Source organism: Alexandromys fortis, unplaced genomic scaffold, assembly GCF_014885135.2.
Source record: "Alexandromys fortis isolate MF-2015 unplaced genomic scaffold, M_Fortis_MF-2015_v1.1 scaffold_33, whole genome shotgun sequence".
Taxonomy (NCBI): domain Eukaryota; kingdom Metazoa; phylum Chordata; class Mammalia; order Rodentia; family Cricetidae; genus Alexandromys; species Alexandromys fortis.
Genome location: NW_026067917.1, coordinates 11955373 through 11971467, shown reverse-complemented (window position 1 = coordinate 11971467; position 16095 = coordinate 11955373). Strand labels below are relative to the sequence as shown.

At 36.2% G+C, this 16095-nt stretch overlaps 1 protein-coding gene across 1 annotated transcript in view; it reads right to left on the bottom strand.

Moving 5' to 3' along the window:
* The window catches only part of Lrp1b (LDL receptor related protein 1B), a 1445827-nt gene that overhangs the window by 344196 nt on the left and 1085536 nt on the right, over nt 1-16095 (bottom strand). The window contains 1 exon segment of the mRNA XM_050139953.1: nt 1350-1539. Coding sequence (XP_049995910.1) covers nt 1350-1539 — 190 coding nt within the window.

Sequence of the window (16095 nt, the reverse complement as noted above, 5' to 3'; positions counted from 1 at the left end):
TGTGTGTGTGTGTGTATAATCAAAGATTCTCTTTATAGCAAACAGAGGCCATCACAGAAAATTTTAACTGGATACAATGAGAAATGAATAAATTGTGGCGAACTCAGTCCCAGTGAATACATCTGCAGCGCAGCTACAGCATCTGTGGCTCAGGGAGCATCACATAAGAAGGGACGGAAGGATTACAGGAATCAGTAGACCAGGAATTCTGTGTCGCTAAAACTGCCTCTTTAGAAAGGCCTGAGTAAACAAAACTTGAACAAAATATCAATAGGCATGCTGTCATGGAATAGGAAAAATCTCACAGGGTCCTTCCCCTAGGGGAAATAAATACCAGCAACTAAGGTTTGGATAGAGAGGGAGAATTAGTCTCTCCCAAGGATGAGCTCTCTGCAATTATAAGATCAGCTCTGAAATCATACACACACACTAATAAAAACAGACTCAGCAGGTTGGATGTATCTGTCTACATCATATACAAAGAAAGAAACTTTCAATTTGACACATGATGCCAGGGTCAAGGAGGGGGTTGGAAGAAGTGGATACCAGAAGAGGTAGAGTGAGGAAAAGAAAAAGAAAAACAAATGGTATAATTATATTCTAATTAAAAATGGAAAATACAAAGATTGAATGAATATACATTAGCTTCATTTTTATTGCTCATTTGGGGGCAAAATGTGACTTTCTCCTTCATATCTTTACCATATCATAATGAAGTGAATTTCAACAGGTGTATTTATGCCTAACCGCTTTGTCCTTCACTTTTTTTGTGTAAAGATGTCCTTTATGACACTACTCAACACTGCCGTGTTTTCTAGGTTGTTTTATATTTCTGTTCTTGAATTATCTCTAACATAGTCTCCTCTTAGAAGTACCTCGAAATCCCCCACCAAGTGTCTGAACAGTGTATCAACAAATGGGTGAGGTTGAAAAGAGAAGCATATACAGCAATTATTTCATTGTTGATTGTTTTCTTTGGATTACTTTTAGGCAGATCCCCAGTTATAAACATCATTGGTTCAAGTACTAAAAAAATATATTCTAGAAATGAGTAGATATTGATAAATTTTTTATACATTTATAAATCCAATGCACCCTATGCACCACAGAATGTTCTGAATTTTCATTTTCATTTCTTACACTAATTTTTATCCAACTTTTTCCAGCGATAACACAGAACCTTCAAGAAATACACATTTTCATTATGCACACAGTGTTCTCATCAAAAGAAGAAACGTTTATAGAAGGAACTTGGAAGGAAAGCTTGATCTTTAAATTTAATTCTCTTAAAGTGAATATAGTGGTCTCCTCTCCTGCGATAATGCCGATGTAATAATGGAGCCTCTTACTTTTGGCATTCATCTAAAGCTAGCACATGAGGGTGGTCGTCCTCTGACATGGTGACGACTGCTTCCCTGTCAATCGCTCCAGGCTGAGTCTGGTCTACTGTGTGCCTGGTGATGGATGACGTGCTGGAGCTGGTCCAGTACAGAGTGTCCCAGGCTCTGTGATAGGCAAGACCCTCAACAGATCCCACATCTGATGGAAGAAAGGAGACAATAAACCACATTTTAATTAAAAAAATGCCTTCTGACAAAAACATTATTCAAGTTATATACAAAGACCTTATTTTTTCAACCATATGTCCACAATCTTTGCGAACTAAAGACACAAACGTGATTCTTATAAGTAATATTTTGCAATATATAGTATGTGACAGTTGAATTGATATGTGCATATATTTGCATGTGTGTATGTGTGTGTGTGTATGAGGTAGGGTGGTAAGAGTTTTATAAAATAGTAATTAAATATGTAATTTTTTATCCAAACATGAAAACCACAAATATCTTATTTCCTTTTGGTGTATGAAAATGATGGCATTCCATTTGTGCCTCAATAATTAATTTTAATAAGTCAAAGAACACAACAACTTAAAACATTCTCGAAATCACTGGTATTCAAGACCACATAGGTTCAGTAGTGGTGGGTTTTCTTCTAATGTTGCAGATCTATGGATTTTAAGCATAACCATACACATCAGACTGACAGTAACATCAGAAGGCAGATCAGCAGCTGCCTTGTTGCTGTCAAAGACGCTAGAAAATATTTTAATAAGCTAGCTGACAAGTTGTTCCATCCTGTTCTGCTAATCTGTTATAAAAACACAATGAGTTGAAATGAATTGATCTCTATCACATACTGCAAATATCATGAAAGGGCAAATAGTGGTGCAGATTCTAATACACAAGAGTAGCAAGTTGAAAGGTACAACAATCATGTCATCATGACTCCCTTACTCCATCCCATTCCCTTGGCAGCAAAGCAGTCCAACTGTTCTCAGAATATACCTTTGTACAATATAATGCTTATTTTCTTACTCATATTCCCATGTTCAGTATGACAAAGCTATATCCGCATCACATCCAGACATGAAGTTACAGCAGAGAGAGAACAGAGGGGAAGGGGAAACTGCAGTTAGGATATAAGACAGACAGATAGATAGATGATAGATAGATAGATAGATAGATAGATAGATAGATAGACAGATAGGATAGATAGATAGGATAGATAGGATAGATAGATAGATAGATAGATAGATAGATAGATAGGATAGATAGATAGACGATAGATAGATAGATATAGATAGATAGATAGATAGATAGATAGATAGATGATAGATAGAGCAAAATGGGGTGAAAGGAGTTATTTTCCCATTTCAGAAGTATATCTAGAAGTTAGAAAAAGTTAAATAGTGTTTCATATGAGTATAAATCAATGACTAAGACTTTTGGACCAGATTTCTTGCATATATTCAAGTTTTAGACACCTATTTAGATCTTCTACATTGTAAGGAATATTTAGGAATATCACAATAAATATCTATCACTATCTGCTGATAGAACCGAGTATCTGCTACAAAATGAAGACTCTTTTGAACAAGTCACTTTATTTTCTGAATTAATACATCCTGAACATTCTTTCTTTTCAATTTTCTAAGGAAACTGAAATTTATCTCCATAGGACTCAAAATGTTAAGGCAAAATTTTTACATCAGATCCATCTACATCCAAAACTTTTTTTCTTAATACTTCCTCATTTGGAGTTGTACTTAAGACAACTATTTTTTATTCTCAATAGAAAACTGCATGGTAACAAGTGAATAAATCCTTTGGTCACATCTTGTGTGACTAATGAAATTGTAGAACAAGCAATTTGCCATGATATCCTCCACTCACAAAGTAAACAACGAGTTTAAAATTAGTATAGAAACTTAGGCTAGAGACAATGGAAGGAAGACCCTAAAACACATCATGAGGAAATCTATTCAGGTGATTTTATTTGAATAACTTGGTACATTTTGGGAATGAGTATGTGGCTAGTAATTATCCAAGGCACTTCAGATATCAATTAAAAACATCCTGCTTTGTTGGTGTATTTATATATTTTATAGCACATATAATTATACTAAATTTACTGACAATGGCTTTAGCATTGGAATCCTTTACCATTCATGACTAGAATGAGACATAGCACAACTCTGAACTCAGAGCAAGTTGAATCATTCTTCGCTCGTTTTGCATATCCCTGTACAGGAAAACGTCCTCTTTCTGTCCATTTTCTCCTGCCAGTCAAAAAGAAAGTCACTGGTATGTCAGGTGAGAGGAGATAGATCTCTTCCATGGGTAACAAATCCAGAGCACGGAAGAACATAGTGTGTCTAAGTATTCAAGGAATTTGTCTTTGAGTTTGTTTCTTCGTATGACAACCTGACTGTGGTGGTTTAAATAAAAACGTGCTCCGTAGGCTCTGATTTGAATGCTTAGTCCCTAGTTTTTGTTACTGTTTTGTGAATCTTAACAAATGTAGCTTGCTGAAGGTAATATGCCATTTGGGGAAGATCTTGTTGTTCAAAATCCATTCCCAAGTTGCTTTTGTTGCTTCCAGTTTACTGTTTAAGATTAGAGTACTCAGTTTGTGATTCCAACTACTGGACCAACAAATTATTTCCCTTCTTTTCTGTGATAGACACTTGTCCCAGTGCAACCATATGAAAACAAAACTCTTCTTTCTATAAGTTGGCCTCATCATAGAATCTTATCACAACAATATAAAATTAATTAGTTCACTGACAGTTCAATAAACTGGAATCTGATACTATATTTTACAAAGTTTCAGTTAAAGCATTTCTTCCACCCCTAAAAGAATTCCCCCCCACAAAAACGAACAAACATGAGTTTGCATATAAAATTAAATGGCGCTTCTCAAAAGTGTGGAGTTTATATGGTATTCTATGCACATATACACAATCACCTGTGTAAGCAAATCTTATGATACTTTTCAATATTGTGGCATCATATGGTGTGTGTATATCGACATATATGTGTTTTTTCAATGAGCTTTTTAAATTGGTCCATCAAACAGAGTAATAAGTTTGAGATTCTGATCCTAGTAGGCATTTGGATAGTTAGCATAAAATGGTTATTTATGTGATCAGTTAGTTCAGGAGGTTGGTACAGAGTTACATACTGCTGGACCTTAAGATAACAAGTCTGCTCCAGAAACTCCACATTTCTCTGCACAGACAATAATTATGTTTGGGGGAGGGTATACTGTGAAATCAGACCTTCCTTACCATATACATTTGCTATCGCCTAAGTAAATAAGGAATCCTTTCTTCTTTACCTAATTAAGATGTATCAGTTTGTCTTAATCAAGAGAGACCTAGTTGATTTTATAAAAATGAGAGGGGTGCTAATGAATGAATGAATAAATTAATAGAGTTGAAAACATAGTTAACACCACGTACACAACTACTTCCTTTATACTAATGTCTATATTAACAGTGGTAAATATTACCACTTGTCATCTCCTACCAATAAATTCTTTAACAAATAGCCAAGGACTTCACTTGAGTGTAAATTTCTCCCTGTTCTAGTTTGCTTTCTGTTATAATAACAAACACCTGAACCAGAACAAATTTTGGTAGATAAAGGTTTATTTCAGCTTGCAGATTTTAGCTTCTCTTGAATGGATGACAGAGCAGAGACTCAGGAGAGTGTCATGGAACTTAGGCTAGAGCACAAGGGATCGATGCGGACTGATTGCTTTTGGCATACTCAGCTAATTTTCTTACAGTGTAGGCTAATCCTCAGAGGGATGGGTCCCACTCCATCAACCAGCAATTAAGAAACTATCCCCATGGACTTGCTCATTTGTGATAAAAGCAATTTCTCTGCCTAGGCTCCCTCTTCCCAAGTAACTCTAGTTTGCATCAAATTGACAAAAACTAACCAACACAATCACATTGCAATTGATGAAGAATGGTAACCTAACCATCCACTTATGTTTATATTCCTATAAAGGTAGGAGAAGAATTCACCTAATGGAAAAATAAGTGTGTTTTCAATGACTCTGCTTCTTCTCTGGCTAAAAAGAATTTAGTACAAAGTCAACAAGAAGTGTTTATGTCAGAAACATACTAAAGCTGAAAAAGAGTCTTGTGCTACTGTTGATTGGGTACTATGTTCCTTCTCATTGCATTATGCCCTGGGCTGAAGGACGTGAGTTTACTGTCTGAGACTATACCACTGATGTGGAACAATCCAGGCTTTTAAGGATTGTTTGTTTGAATAGTCTAAGTTATTTTGACAAAGAGAAATAGCTTTAATTTATAACTACAGGAAAAAGCTTAAAGTAAGTGCCTTGTGGACATAATACTCTCCACATGTCTTAACTTTGCTGTTCCCTAAAAAGCAAAATTCTAAGCTAGTTTCACAATTTTCTGTTGTTGATATTTTTAAATAATTTATGTAGCTCCTCTTTGTTTTGTGCCTAACAAAGCACTGCTTTACTTATATTAGATCTAAATTGTATCATTTTATTAAAAATATTTCAGTACACCTTTCTCTCTTTCCCTCACAATCTCTACAATTCATTTACAAAGTTGTATGTTTATTAAGAAATATAGAGTCAATTCTAAGTACCTAAAACTGACATGGACATTTAAAATGAAATATATTTAACCTCCATCACCTATATAGTCTTACATACCCCACAGGAAAGTAGAGGCAGAGTTAAATGATGGATAGTAATAGAAGACAAAAAGAACCAATAGCCTGGAAAAGAGACAAGGACGTAGACATGCTGATACTGACATGCCAGGTAGGGCAATCACAACTTCTTCAGCTCCAATCAGATTAAAGGATTTTCATGCTTTTCTTCATTGTAAACAAAATAAAAAAATGTATTAGCACATTCCTGACATTTGGCTAATGTCAGTTGATTTACAAGACTGACAAAACTAGATTCAAACCCTAACAAATACCACAAAGCCTTTTGATAAACAGCTTTGGAATTAGAGCTCTACATGGCAGAAATTTGGAATGGCGAAATAAATCTTTGGACCTTGTGTACTCAAGCGATGTCTTAATTATCTCATTCAGAGTCAACCTAAACTCCAATGATCTTGGAACAGTCTCACTTTATTTACCTGGGTCTCCTTGATTGACCTCCAAGGCCTTGAATTCAGCAAGATTAGAGACTCTAAACAGTTCAATGCTCTTAAAGCAGCCAGATTTACTAGATACCAACCTTATGATAATTTTTGATTCCCATCCTGAAAAAAGACTATCAAGTAGACAGGCAGATAATAGCAATCCTGGAGGCAATTTCAGGTAGAACTTCCATTTCTCTGATGACATCATAAAGGGAATTATCACAACTCTATGCTTTCTTAGTATTTAAAGCCGTATGAAAAATAGAGGTATCTGGGCTTTGTTGAAGCTCGTTGAGGAAAATCTTTTTCTCCTTGCTCAGAAGAAAATAATCAGATTTTACCTATAACCTTGTTGAAAACTTGATGTTCCACATGGGCTACAATATTGTATACCATTGTGCTCTCTCTTAATAATGAATCCAGTTATGCCGTCAGTCACATAAGCAGAAGACCCTATCTCTGGAAAGCTGATTCATCCTGCCAACATGCTAAGCAGATGAGAGGAATAATGCCTGTTAATGTGTGACATTGTTACATATTCTCCATAATAGCCTCCTTTTGTGCAGTTTGCCTTTAGATATTAACTGCTAAGCTTCCAGCTTTTCTGAGTTCTCCCACCTTCTACTGCTTTCGATTTCCATTCTTTTTTCGACACTAAGTGTACTTTCCCTGGCTCTGTTAGATTTCTAAGTTGTGTTTTATTTTATTTTTTTTCTGAAGACCCTTATGCCCATTGATTTTCTTGCAAAACTTCTTTGTGGAATCTGGCAGTTTCTCAGAATTCTAACTAAAAATGAAAATTTTTTTCTTTAGAAACTAACTAAAATCAAAAAAGCATACTTGCCCTGACATTCTGCACATTTTCATTTTCTATAATGATATCCCACAACACACACATATACACAAACACACACACATATAAACACACACAAACACACTTTATTGTTGAACATGCCTACTTTTATAGACTCTCACTTAAACTGTATGATTCTATTCTCATCTGCAACTCCCTCTGCCTGATAGCTGTCAAGATTTAGTTTGCCTTACCTGTTATTTTATTTTTAAATTTTGCCCTAAGGATTCTTTCTGACTCCATTTTAAAAAATATTTTTATTAACAAAACCAAGAGAAACAAAAGGAATGATCCCTTATTACAGTAATTATGCAAAAAAGAAAGGAATTGTTAAAGTATCCAGGATGCAAAGCAAGAACAAAAATTATGAGTGTCACACTCTTATATTTACAAAATGTCAAGTAACTGGGAAGTGACTTATTGAAGAATAGAAGCTTTTTAAATGATCATCATTATAACAATACATACAAAAAAAGACATTCAAAATAAAAATGTGACCCAATGTAGAAGGTAAAGTAGAAAACTGCTGGATTAGGCCATCTTCTGCATATCTTCATGCCTTATGTAAGATGATAAAGTACAGACAGAAAAAAAAAAAGAAACTGCAGACACATGGAGTTCATCAAAGTTAAAAATGCACATGCTTAGCCAGGTGGTGTTGGTATTCTTCTTTAATTCTAACACTCAGGAGGCAGAGTCAGGCAAATCTCTGTGAGTTTGAGATCAGCGTGATCTTCGGAGCAAGTTCTAGTATAGGCTCCAAAGCTACAGAGAAATCCTGTAAAACAAAACAAACCAAAAAAATAAAAAAAAGAAAGAAAAAAGTTCATGCTTCAAAAGATATCACTACAGTTCTTCACAAAAGATTTCACTCAAATTAGAAGAAAAAATATTTGCAAATTATTTCCAACACAACAGACATATTATTTTAAATATATCAAAGAGCTCCTACAACTCAAGAAGAAAGTAGCACATAAGGCAGATGGGAAGTGATCAAAGCTTATGAATAGACATTTTTTAAAAGGTATACAAACAGCTGGCAGCCACATTAAAGTGGATCAACATTCCTAGCTACAAGAAACACACCAATAAAAATCACACTTCATTTCCACTATAATGCCAATAACAAAGACAGGTTTTTGCAAAGCTGTTGAAGAACTGAAAATATCACACATTATTGATGGGAATGAGAAACTGTTCAATCTCACTGTAAAATATTTTGAATATGGAGTCAGCATATTTCTGGCAATTCTAATGGTAGGTGTAAATCCAAGAGAAATTAAAGCATGCATCCAAGTACACTACTTTTCACAGCAGCGCTGCTCATAACAACCAGAGGCAGAAATCATCCACATGCCAATCAAATGACAAGTGCATGAATAAGGTAAAAATATGATACAATAGAGTGCCATTAAGGAATAAAATATGAATGTCTGGTATATAATTAAAAATAGGAAAGTCTTAAATGTATCGTACTGAAAAAAATAGGTAACTTGTGAAAAAAAATGTGCATTTTCTTTTCATGTTCTTGTCCTTTCTTTATTTTAAAAAAGTTTTTTCTTTTTTCATTTTACATACCAACTCCAGTATCCCCACACCTAAACCCCATTCCAACCCCCACCCACTCCTCAGAAGGTGGTATACCAAGTTGAGGCAGGACCAAGCCCCTTCCCCTGTATCAAGGCTGAACAAGGTGTCCTAGCATAGGGAATGGGCTCCAAAAAGACAGTTTATGCCCTGAAATAAGTCATGTTTCTAATGTCAGCCCCCTACAACAGATCAAGCGATAGCATATGTGCATTTTCATAAAATGTGGATTATTAGTATTCTTTTTAGCCAATTCTCTTTCCTGACTCCTATGTGAGCAACAAATGATTCTAGGAGACCCCAGCATTGTAAGGAAGTGGAAGGTTAACTCAAAGTGGGACTGTGTGATGCAATTTCTGAGAGACTGTCACACATGATTGGGTGAGATTTTACAGAACTATGGTTATATGGGAGTGACCAGTGTTTCTGTGCGTAAACTCTTACACGTCGCTCAAGTTGGATAATGTTTGGTTCATTAACCTGGTCTCTTTTTTTTGCTCTATCTCATGTTTGTTCCTTCCTGGAAAACATTAAAGGAGAAAACCTCTGCCTATCCTTAAATCACATTAACAGCTTTGTTCCTCTGTTCATCATCTTAACCTTCCCATTCTTAAATTCTGTAACAATTAGAAGATCGATAAATTTTCACAAATCTAATTTACTAAAAGCTAACTGTTGAAAAATCAATAGCATTGTCTATTTTTTTTTATCAAAAAGCCATTCTATTGTAAGGAAACTTTTTCTTTTTTTTTTTTAAATGATTGAGTGCATACCTTGAACACAGAGAATTCCTGGAAAAATTCAACAAGTATTGTAAATGTTGGGAAAACAATGACATGATCCCAAAACACTATTGTTTATGAAACTACCAAACTAGGACTAATGATGGGGAAAGGATGTCAGTTAAAGCACCTGCTGGCAAAATTATTCCTCTCTTTCATGCACTTAGAACCATGGCATGGGGGTAGGGAACCTCAAGAGGAAAAAGAGAGTATAATTCAACAGAAGGGGCTGAGTGAGAAATAATTCTAATCTTCCCTTTCCTCTCTTTAATTATCCTTCTTATTAAAATAACTGTTTTCCATAAAAAAAAAAAAACTTGTTTGCTGGAATGTGGCACTGTGTTCAACAAAGGCACATTTTATCACTTGCCAAGCAGCATTGATTCTCTTGTTGGAGAGTGTTTCAAATATTTTCATGGCAGAAGGGAATCTTTGCTTTACATTGTACAGAAGAATGGTTCTATTTATTAATTTTCCAAAACCGGAGTGTTGGATTTACTGAAAGTTGATATAACCCAGTCCAGCCAAAGTGATTATTTCCTGGGTCAATGAAGCTGATGTTACTAATGAATATCTCTCTATGCCTGTGTTCCCTCCTGCTCCACTCAGCCAACGTTACAACCTTCCTGTTCTATTTTTCAACTGAGGAGCAGTCATAGAAAAGTGTATGTCACACTGTATCCTCAACAAGTGGCTGGAATGGTAGATCCAAAGGTGACTATTTCCCTCTATCAGAAGAAGTCACTTTCCTTATGTCTGGCAGAGGGGACAAATGGCCACCTATGGTACCCATAGACATATGAAGGGTCATGCTGTCTTTCTGACTCTCCCAGCACTACAAGTAAAAATGTAAAAACAGAGGCACTGATCTCAATATATATGGCTTACTTCATGGTTACCAAATTTTACCTAGATAATGCAAGTATTTATTGATTTCTCTCTGTTTTTATGGAAATTAATGTTCACTCATGTATGTCTCTGTCTATTGCTTTGTATTCCTCCCTTTGGTCAATCAAAAGAAGGGGAGGATTGGGGGATCTTGGGGAAACAGGAAGATTGGGATAAAGGAAGGTTGGATAGGGGAGCAGGGAAGCATATATCTTAGTTAAGGGAGCCATCTTAGTGTTGGCAAGAGACTTGAACCTAGAGTGGCTCCCAGGAGCCCAAGGCGATGTCCCCAGTTAGTCCCTTGGGAAGCTGAGGATAGGGAACCTGAAATGACCCTATCCCATAGCAATACTGACGAATATCTTTCATATCACCATAGAACCTTCATCTGGTGATGGATGGAGATAGAGACAGAGATCCACACTGGAGCACTGGACTGAGCTCCCAAGGTCCCAATGAGGAGCAGATGGAGGGAGAACACGAGCAAGGATGTCAGGACCACGGGGGGTGCACCCACCCACTGAGTCAGTGGGGGCTGATCTATTGGGAGCTCACCAAGGCCAGCTGGACTGTGACTGAAAAAGCATGGGATAAAACCGGACTCTCTGATCATGGCGAACAATGAGGACAGATGAGAAGCCAAGGTCAATGGCAAGGGGTTCTGATCCTACTTCATGTTCCGGCTTGGTGGGAGCCTAGCCAGTTTGGATGTTCACCTTCCTAGACATGGACTGAGCGGGGAGGACCTTGGACTTTCCACAGGGCAGGGAACCATGACTGCTCTTTGGATTAGAGAGGGAGGGGGGAGAGGAGTGGGGGGAGGGGGAGAAGAGTGGGGGAGGGGGAGGGAAATGGGAGGCTGGGAGGAGGCGGAAACTTTTTTTTCTTATTCTCAATAAAATAAATAAATAAACAATATAAAACCTAGCAATTTTCAATGCCAAAATACACAAAGAACTTAAAATTTTAGAATATTTTGTTAGCACTCTGAAAGAAGAGGTTAACTCTCCAACTGGCATGTTCTTCTAAAATAGAAGGAGGTTGGGTTAGACCTACTCTTTTTTGGGCGTGGAGGATTCGGTATGACCTTGGAAGAAAAATGCTGCTTTTCTGTCAACAAATCTTGTGTAAATAGATAGTGTCTGGCAGAAATAAGAAAGAACTTCCAAGGAAGATAGCAAGCAATCATACCAAAACTGGGTGAATCCTGGTTCAGCTCGTTATCTTGGGTAACTACCCTTGTCTCTAGCCTCTTTATTTACTTTTATTTATTTATTTATTTATTTATTTATTTATTTATTTATTTATTAAAGATTTCTGTCTCTTCCCCTCCACCGCCTCCCATATCCCTCCCCCTCCCCCATTCAACTCCCCCTCCCTCATCAGCCTTCCAGCCTCTTAAACCTTCTTAGTATTCTGCTTATACTACTTCTGGTAGGGTCTTGCCTCCTAAATATTCTAGTCCAATAAGTTAACTCTAGAGTAGAATCTACTAAACTCCTATTTCTGAGAATCCAATTAAGAAATAGAAGATAATGATAGCTCATATGTGCTACAGTGCCAAAAACAACAGGGAAATTAAAGGAGAAAAATACATTGGCTAAATCCTGACCCAAATGTCTGCTAATGTTAAGATCATCCTGACCCTCCAGGGTACATAGTATTTACAGGAATCATAAATGTACGTACCATTGTTCTGCTTTCATAACCACCTGATTTCTGCTATTATAATAGAAAGACCACAGTCACACAACAGCACGGTATTTTTCTTGAAGGTTCAACTCTATTATGTTTGCTAATAGCCATTGCAGTTACATAAATGTTACATGCCAAACTTGCTGTTTACTTTATAAAGTCCCTGCTGTCTCATCTTGGGGCTACCTCTTTGGGTTTGTAGTCATAAGACTGAATCCATGTCTGGGTCTTTGTTACTCAATAATTACTTTACATTCACAAAGAGCTCATCCTGGCATCCTTCTCTTGTGTAAAAAAGCCCCATTAAAATAGGACTCTAAATGACAAAGATATCCTTCTTCTTCTTTCTTTCTTCTTCTTCTTCTTCTTTTCTTCTTCTTCTTCTTCTTCTTCTTCTTCTTCTTCTTCTTCTTCTTCTTCTTCTTCTTCTTCTTCTTCTTCTTCTTCTTCTTCTTCCTCTTCCTTGTTTTGATATTTTTGCAATAGTTTTGTTTCTGTCCTTTCTGGTGTGGAAAATTCCCAGATGAAAGAGACTTAAGAAAGAGTTTCTTTCACATCCCCATCCTTATGGTGGTATGAACTGGGAATGCTGCATCCAAAGATAGGTAGCTGAGTAATGAATACTGGAGTTCTATTAGCATTATCCTTTACATATAGTTCAGGTTCCAAGATCAAACATCTGATACATTGAAGGAGGGTCTGCATATCACCATTAATCTAATTAACATAATGTCTTATGGACAGGGCAACAAGCTAGCATAATCCTTCATAGACTTATGAACAGGCTTGACTTCAGAGTGATTCATATTCGTCTCAAGTTGATAATAAACTATCACCATTACATTTGTGGTTTTACTGTTTTTTTTCTGTTTTAAAACTTCTAGCTTTTGCAAAAAAGACTACTGTGAGTTTAAATTCAGTTTGGAATCATAATAAGACCATATCTTAGGAATAGAGCAAGCAAGCAAATGAATAGCTAAATCCTACATTTAAGACAAGATTTTAGAGTCATTTGATTATTATCTAAACTGATGCAGAACTAATAGCATAGGCCTGTAATTCTAGCCACTCTGGAGACTGAAGTAAAACAATCATAAATTCAAGACATATACAGCTACAGAGTATGTTCAGTGTTAGCCTGTGCAATGTAGGGGAACTTTGTCTAACAAGTAAAACTGAGAAGTAAAAAAGTAAAAATCTGGGTATGATGATAGTTCAGTGACAGGCAGTTACCGCTGTCTCCTATTACTATTACACAAAGCTAATAATTTGCAGTAAAGATTTGGTCTGGGTTGATCCTCAGTGTGTCAGGCTTTCTGGAACAACTGAAGCATAGCACTGGCATTGATAAGATTAGTATAGCTCCAATATGACCAGGAAATCATTAATTCCAAGACACAAAGAACATCACTAATCCTAAGGTGTCAAAAGCCTTAGAATTGCTAGGGAAGAGAAGAGGACCAACACCGAATGTACTGAAGTAGAAAATGACATGAAATCTACCCTTCTTATGTTCTTGATAAGAGGTATGTCTGCTTATTATTATACAGAGAACAAAACAACCATCTCCAAGATCAACACTCATGGTGAAGAACAATTCCAGCAGAGATTTACTCACATAGAAAGTAATAGAAAAACATCATACTACATCATGTTAACTGAACTAAGATGTATGTGTTTGCAGGGTTCTCATATTCATCACATTTTATTATGCTTTCTCCCACTATTCTTTGCTTTATCAATGTGTAAATAACTCTTTACGGGACTGAATCTTTAAATAAATAATGGCTGGTGTTTTATTATGTGATATTGTAGTCTCATATTTGTGGTGTTTTATAAAGTGTATACATCTATTATGTAGAGGAGACAAAGTAATAAAAATCACCCTTCAAAATATAATCATGAGTGAGCAGTTGAACTAAGGACTTTTGGGAATCCAACACACAGCAATATATGGGCTATGAAAGAAAATCTAGCATTCAATGGAGTTCATCAGCTATTCTCTAGTAATAGAACAGTAATTTCAACAATATGTACTTTGGTGTCTCTAATATGTGAATCTTTAAATAATCAATGAGATACATGCAACTGAACAGAATACATAGTTAAGACGGAACTTGCTAGAATGATTCTCAGCTCCTATGATTTCCATCCTAGAATTTACAAGTATGCTATACACTTAACATAGAAAAGAACTATTACCTGGGGTTTTGTTTGTTTTTCCATATGAAGTTGGGTATTGTTCTTTCAAGATCTGTGAGGAATTGTGTTGGGGTTTTGATTGGGATTGCACTGAATCTGTAGACGTTTTTTTGTAGACTGCCATTATTATTATGTTGATCCTACCTATCCAAGAACATGATAGATCTCTCCAATTTCTTTCTACAAAGACTAAAAGTTCTTTTCATACAGGTCTTTAACTTCATTGGCTAGCATTACCCCAAGATATTTTACATTATTTTTGGCTATTGTATTGGGTGTTAAACAATTCTGTACCATAAAGGAACCTCCAGAGGCATCAGCATCCCTGACTTCAAGCTCTACTGTAGAGCTACAGTAATGAAAACAGCTTGGTATTGGCATAAAAACAGACAGGTGGCCCAATGGAATTGAATCAAATAATCTGATATTAATCTACACATCTGTGAACACCTAATTTTTGACCAAAATGCTAAAATAATACAATTGAAAAAAGAAAGTGTCTTCAACAAATGGTGATAACATAACTAGATGTCAACATGTAGAAAAATAAAAATAGGTCCATATCTATTCCCATCTACAAAACTCAAGTCCAAATGGATCAAAAAATCAATACAAATCTAGTCACACTGAACCTCATTAAAGAGAAAGTGGGAAGTAACCCTGAACACATGGACACAGGAGACCATTTCCTAAATATAATACTACTAGCACAGACATAAAGAGCAACAATTAATAAATGGAACCTCCTATAGCTGAGAAATTTCTTTGAGAAAAAGGAAACTGTCACCACGACAAAATGGCAGCCAACAGAATGGGAAAAGATCTTCAATAACCTCACATTGGACAGAGGACTGATCTCCAAAATATATAAAGAACTCAAGTAACTAGACATCAAAATATCAAATAATCAAATCAAAAATGAGGTACAGATCTAAACAGATAATTCTCAATAAAAGAATTGCAAATGGCTGAAAGACACTTAAGGAATTGTTCAATATTATCATCCATGAGGGAAATGCAAATCAAAATGACTGTGAGATGCCATCTTACACCTGTCAGAATAGCTAAGATAAAAAACGATGATAGTTTATGCTGGAGAGGATGCACAGTCAGAAGATCACTCCTCCATTGCTGGTGGGAGTACAAAATTGTTCAACCACTTTGGAAATCAGTATGGTGGTTTATCAGAAAATTGGGAATCAATCTATCTCAAGACCCAGCCATACGAGTCTTGGGCACATAGCCAAATGAAGCACACTCATACTTCTGTGGGTCAATGGTCTGTACCCGGTCACTTGTATTTTATATAAACACTGATTGGCCAGTAGTCAGGCAGAAAGTATAGGTAGGATAAACAGGCAGGAAGCAGAGGCAGGACAATGAGAATTCTGGGAAGAGCAAAGTTTCAGTGAGCAGTCATCACCCAGGCAGAGAGGAATCCAGATACAGAGCAAACAAGATGTGACTGCCTCACCAAAAAAAGGCACCAAGCCATGTGGCTAAACACAGACAAGAATTATGGGCTAATATAAGTTATAAGAGTTAATAAGGAGCCTGAGATACTAGGCCAATAAGTTAATAATCAATGTAGA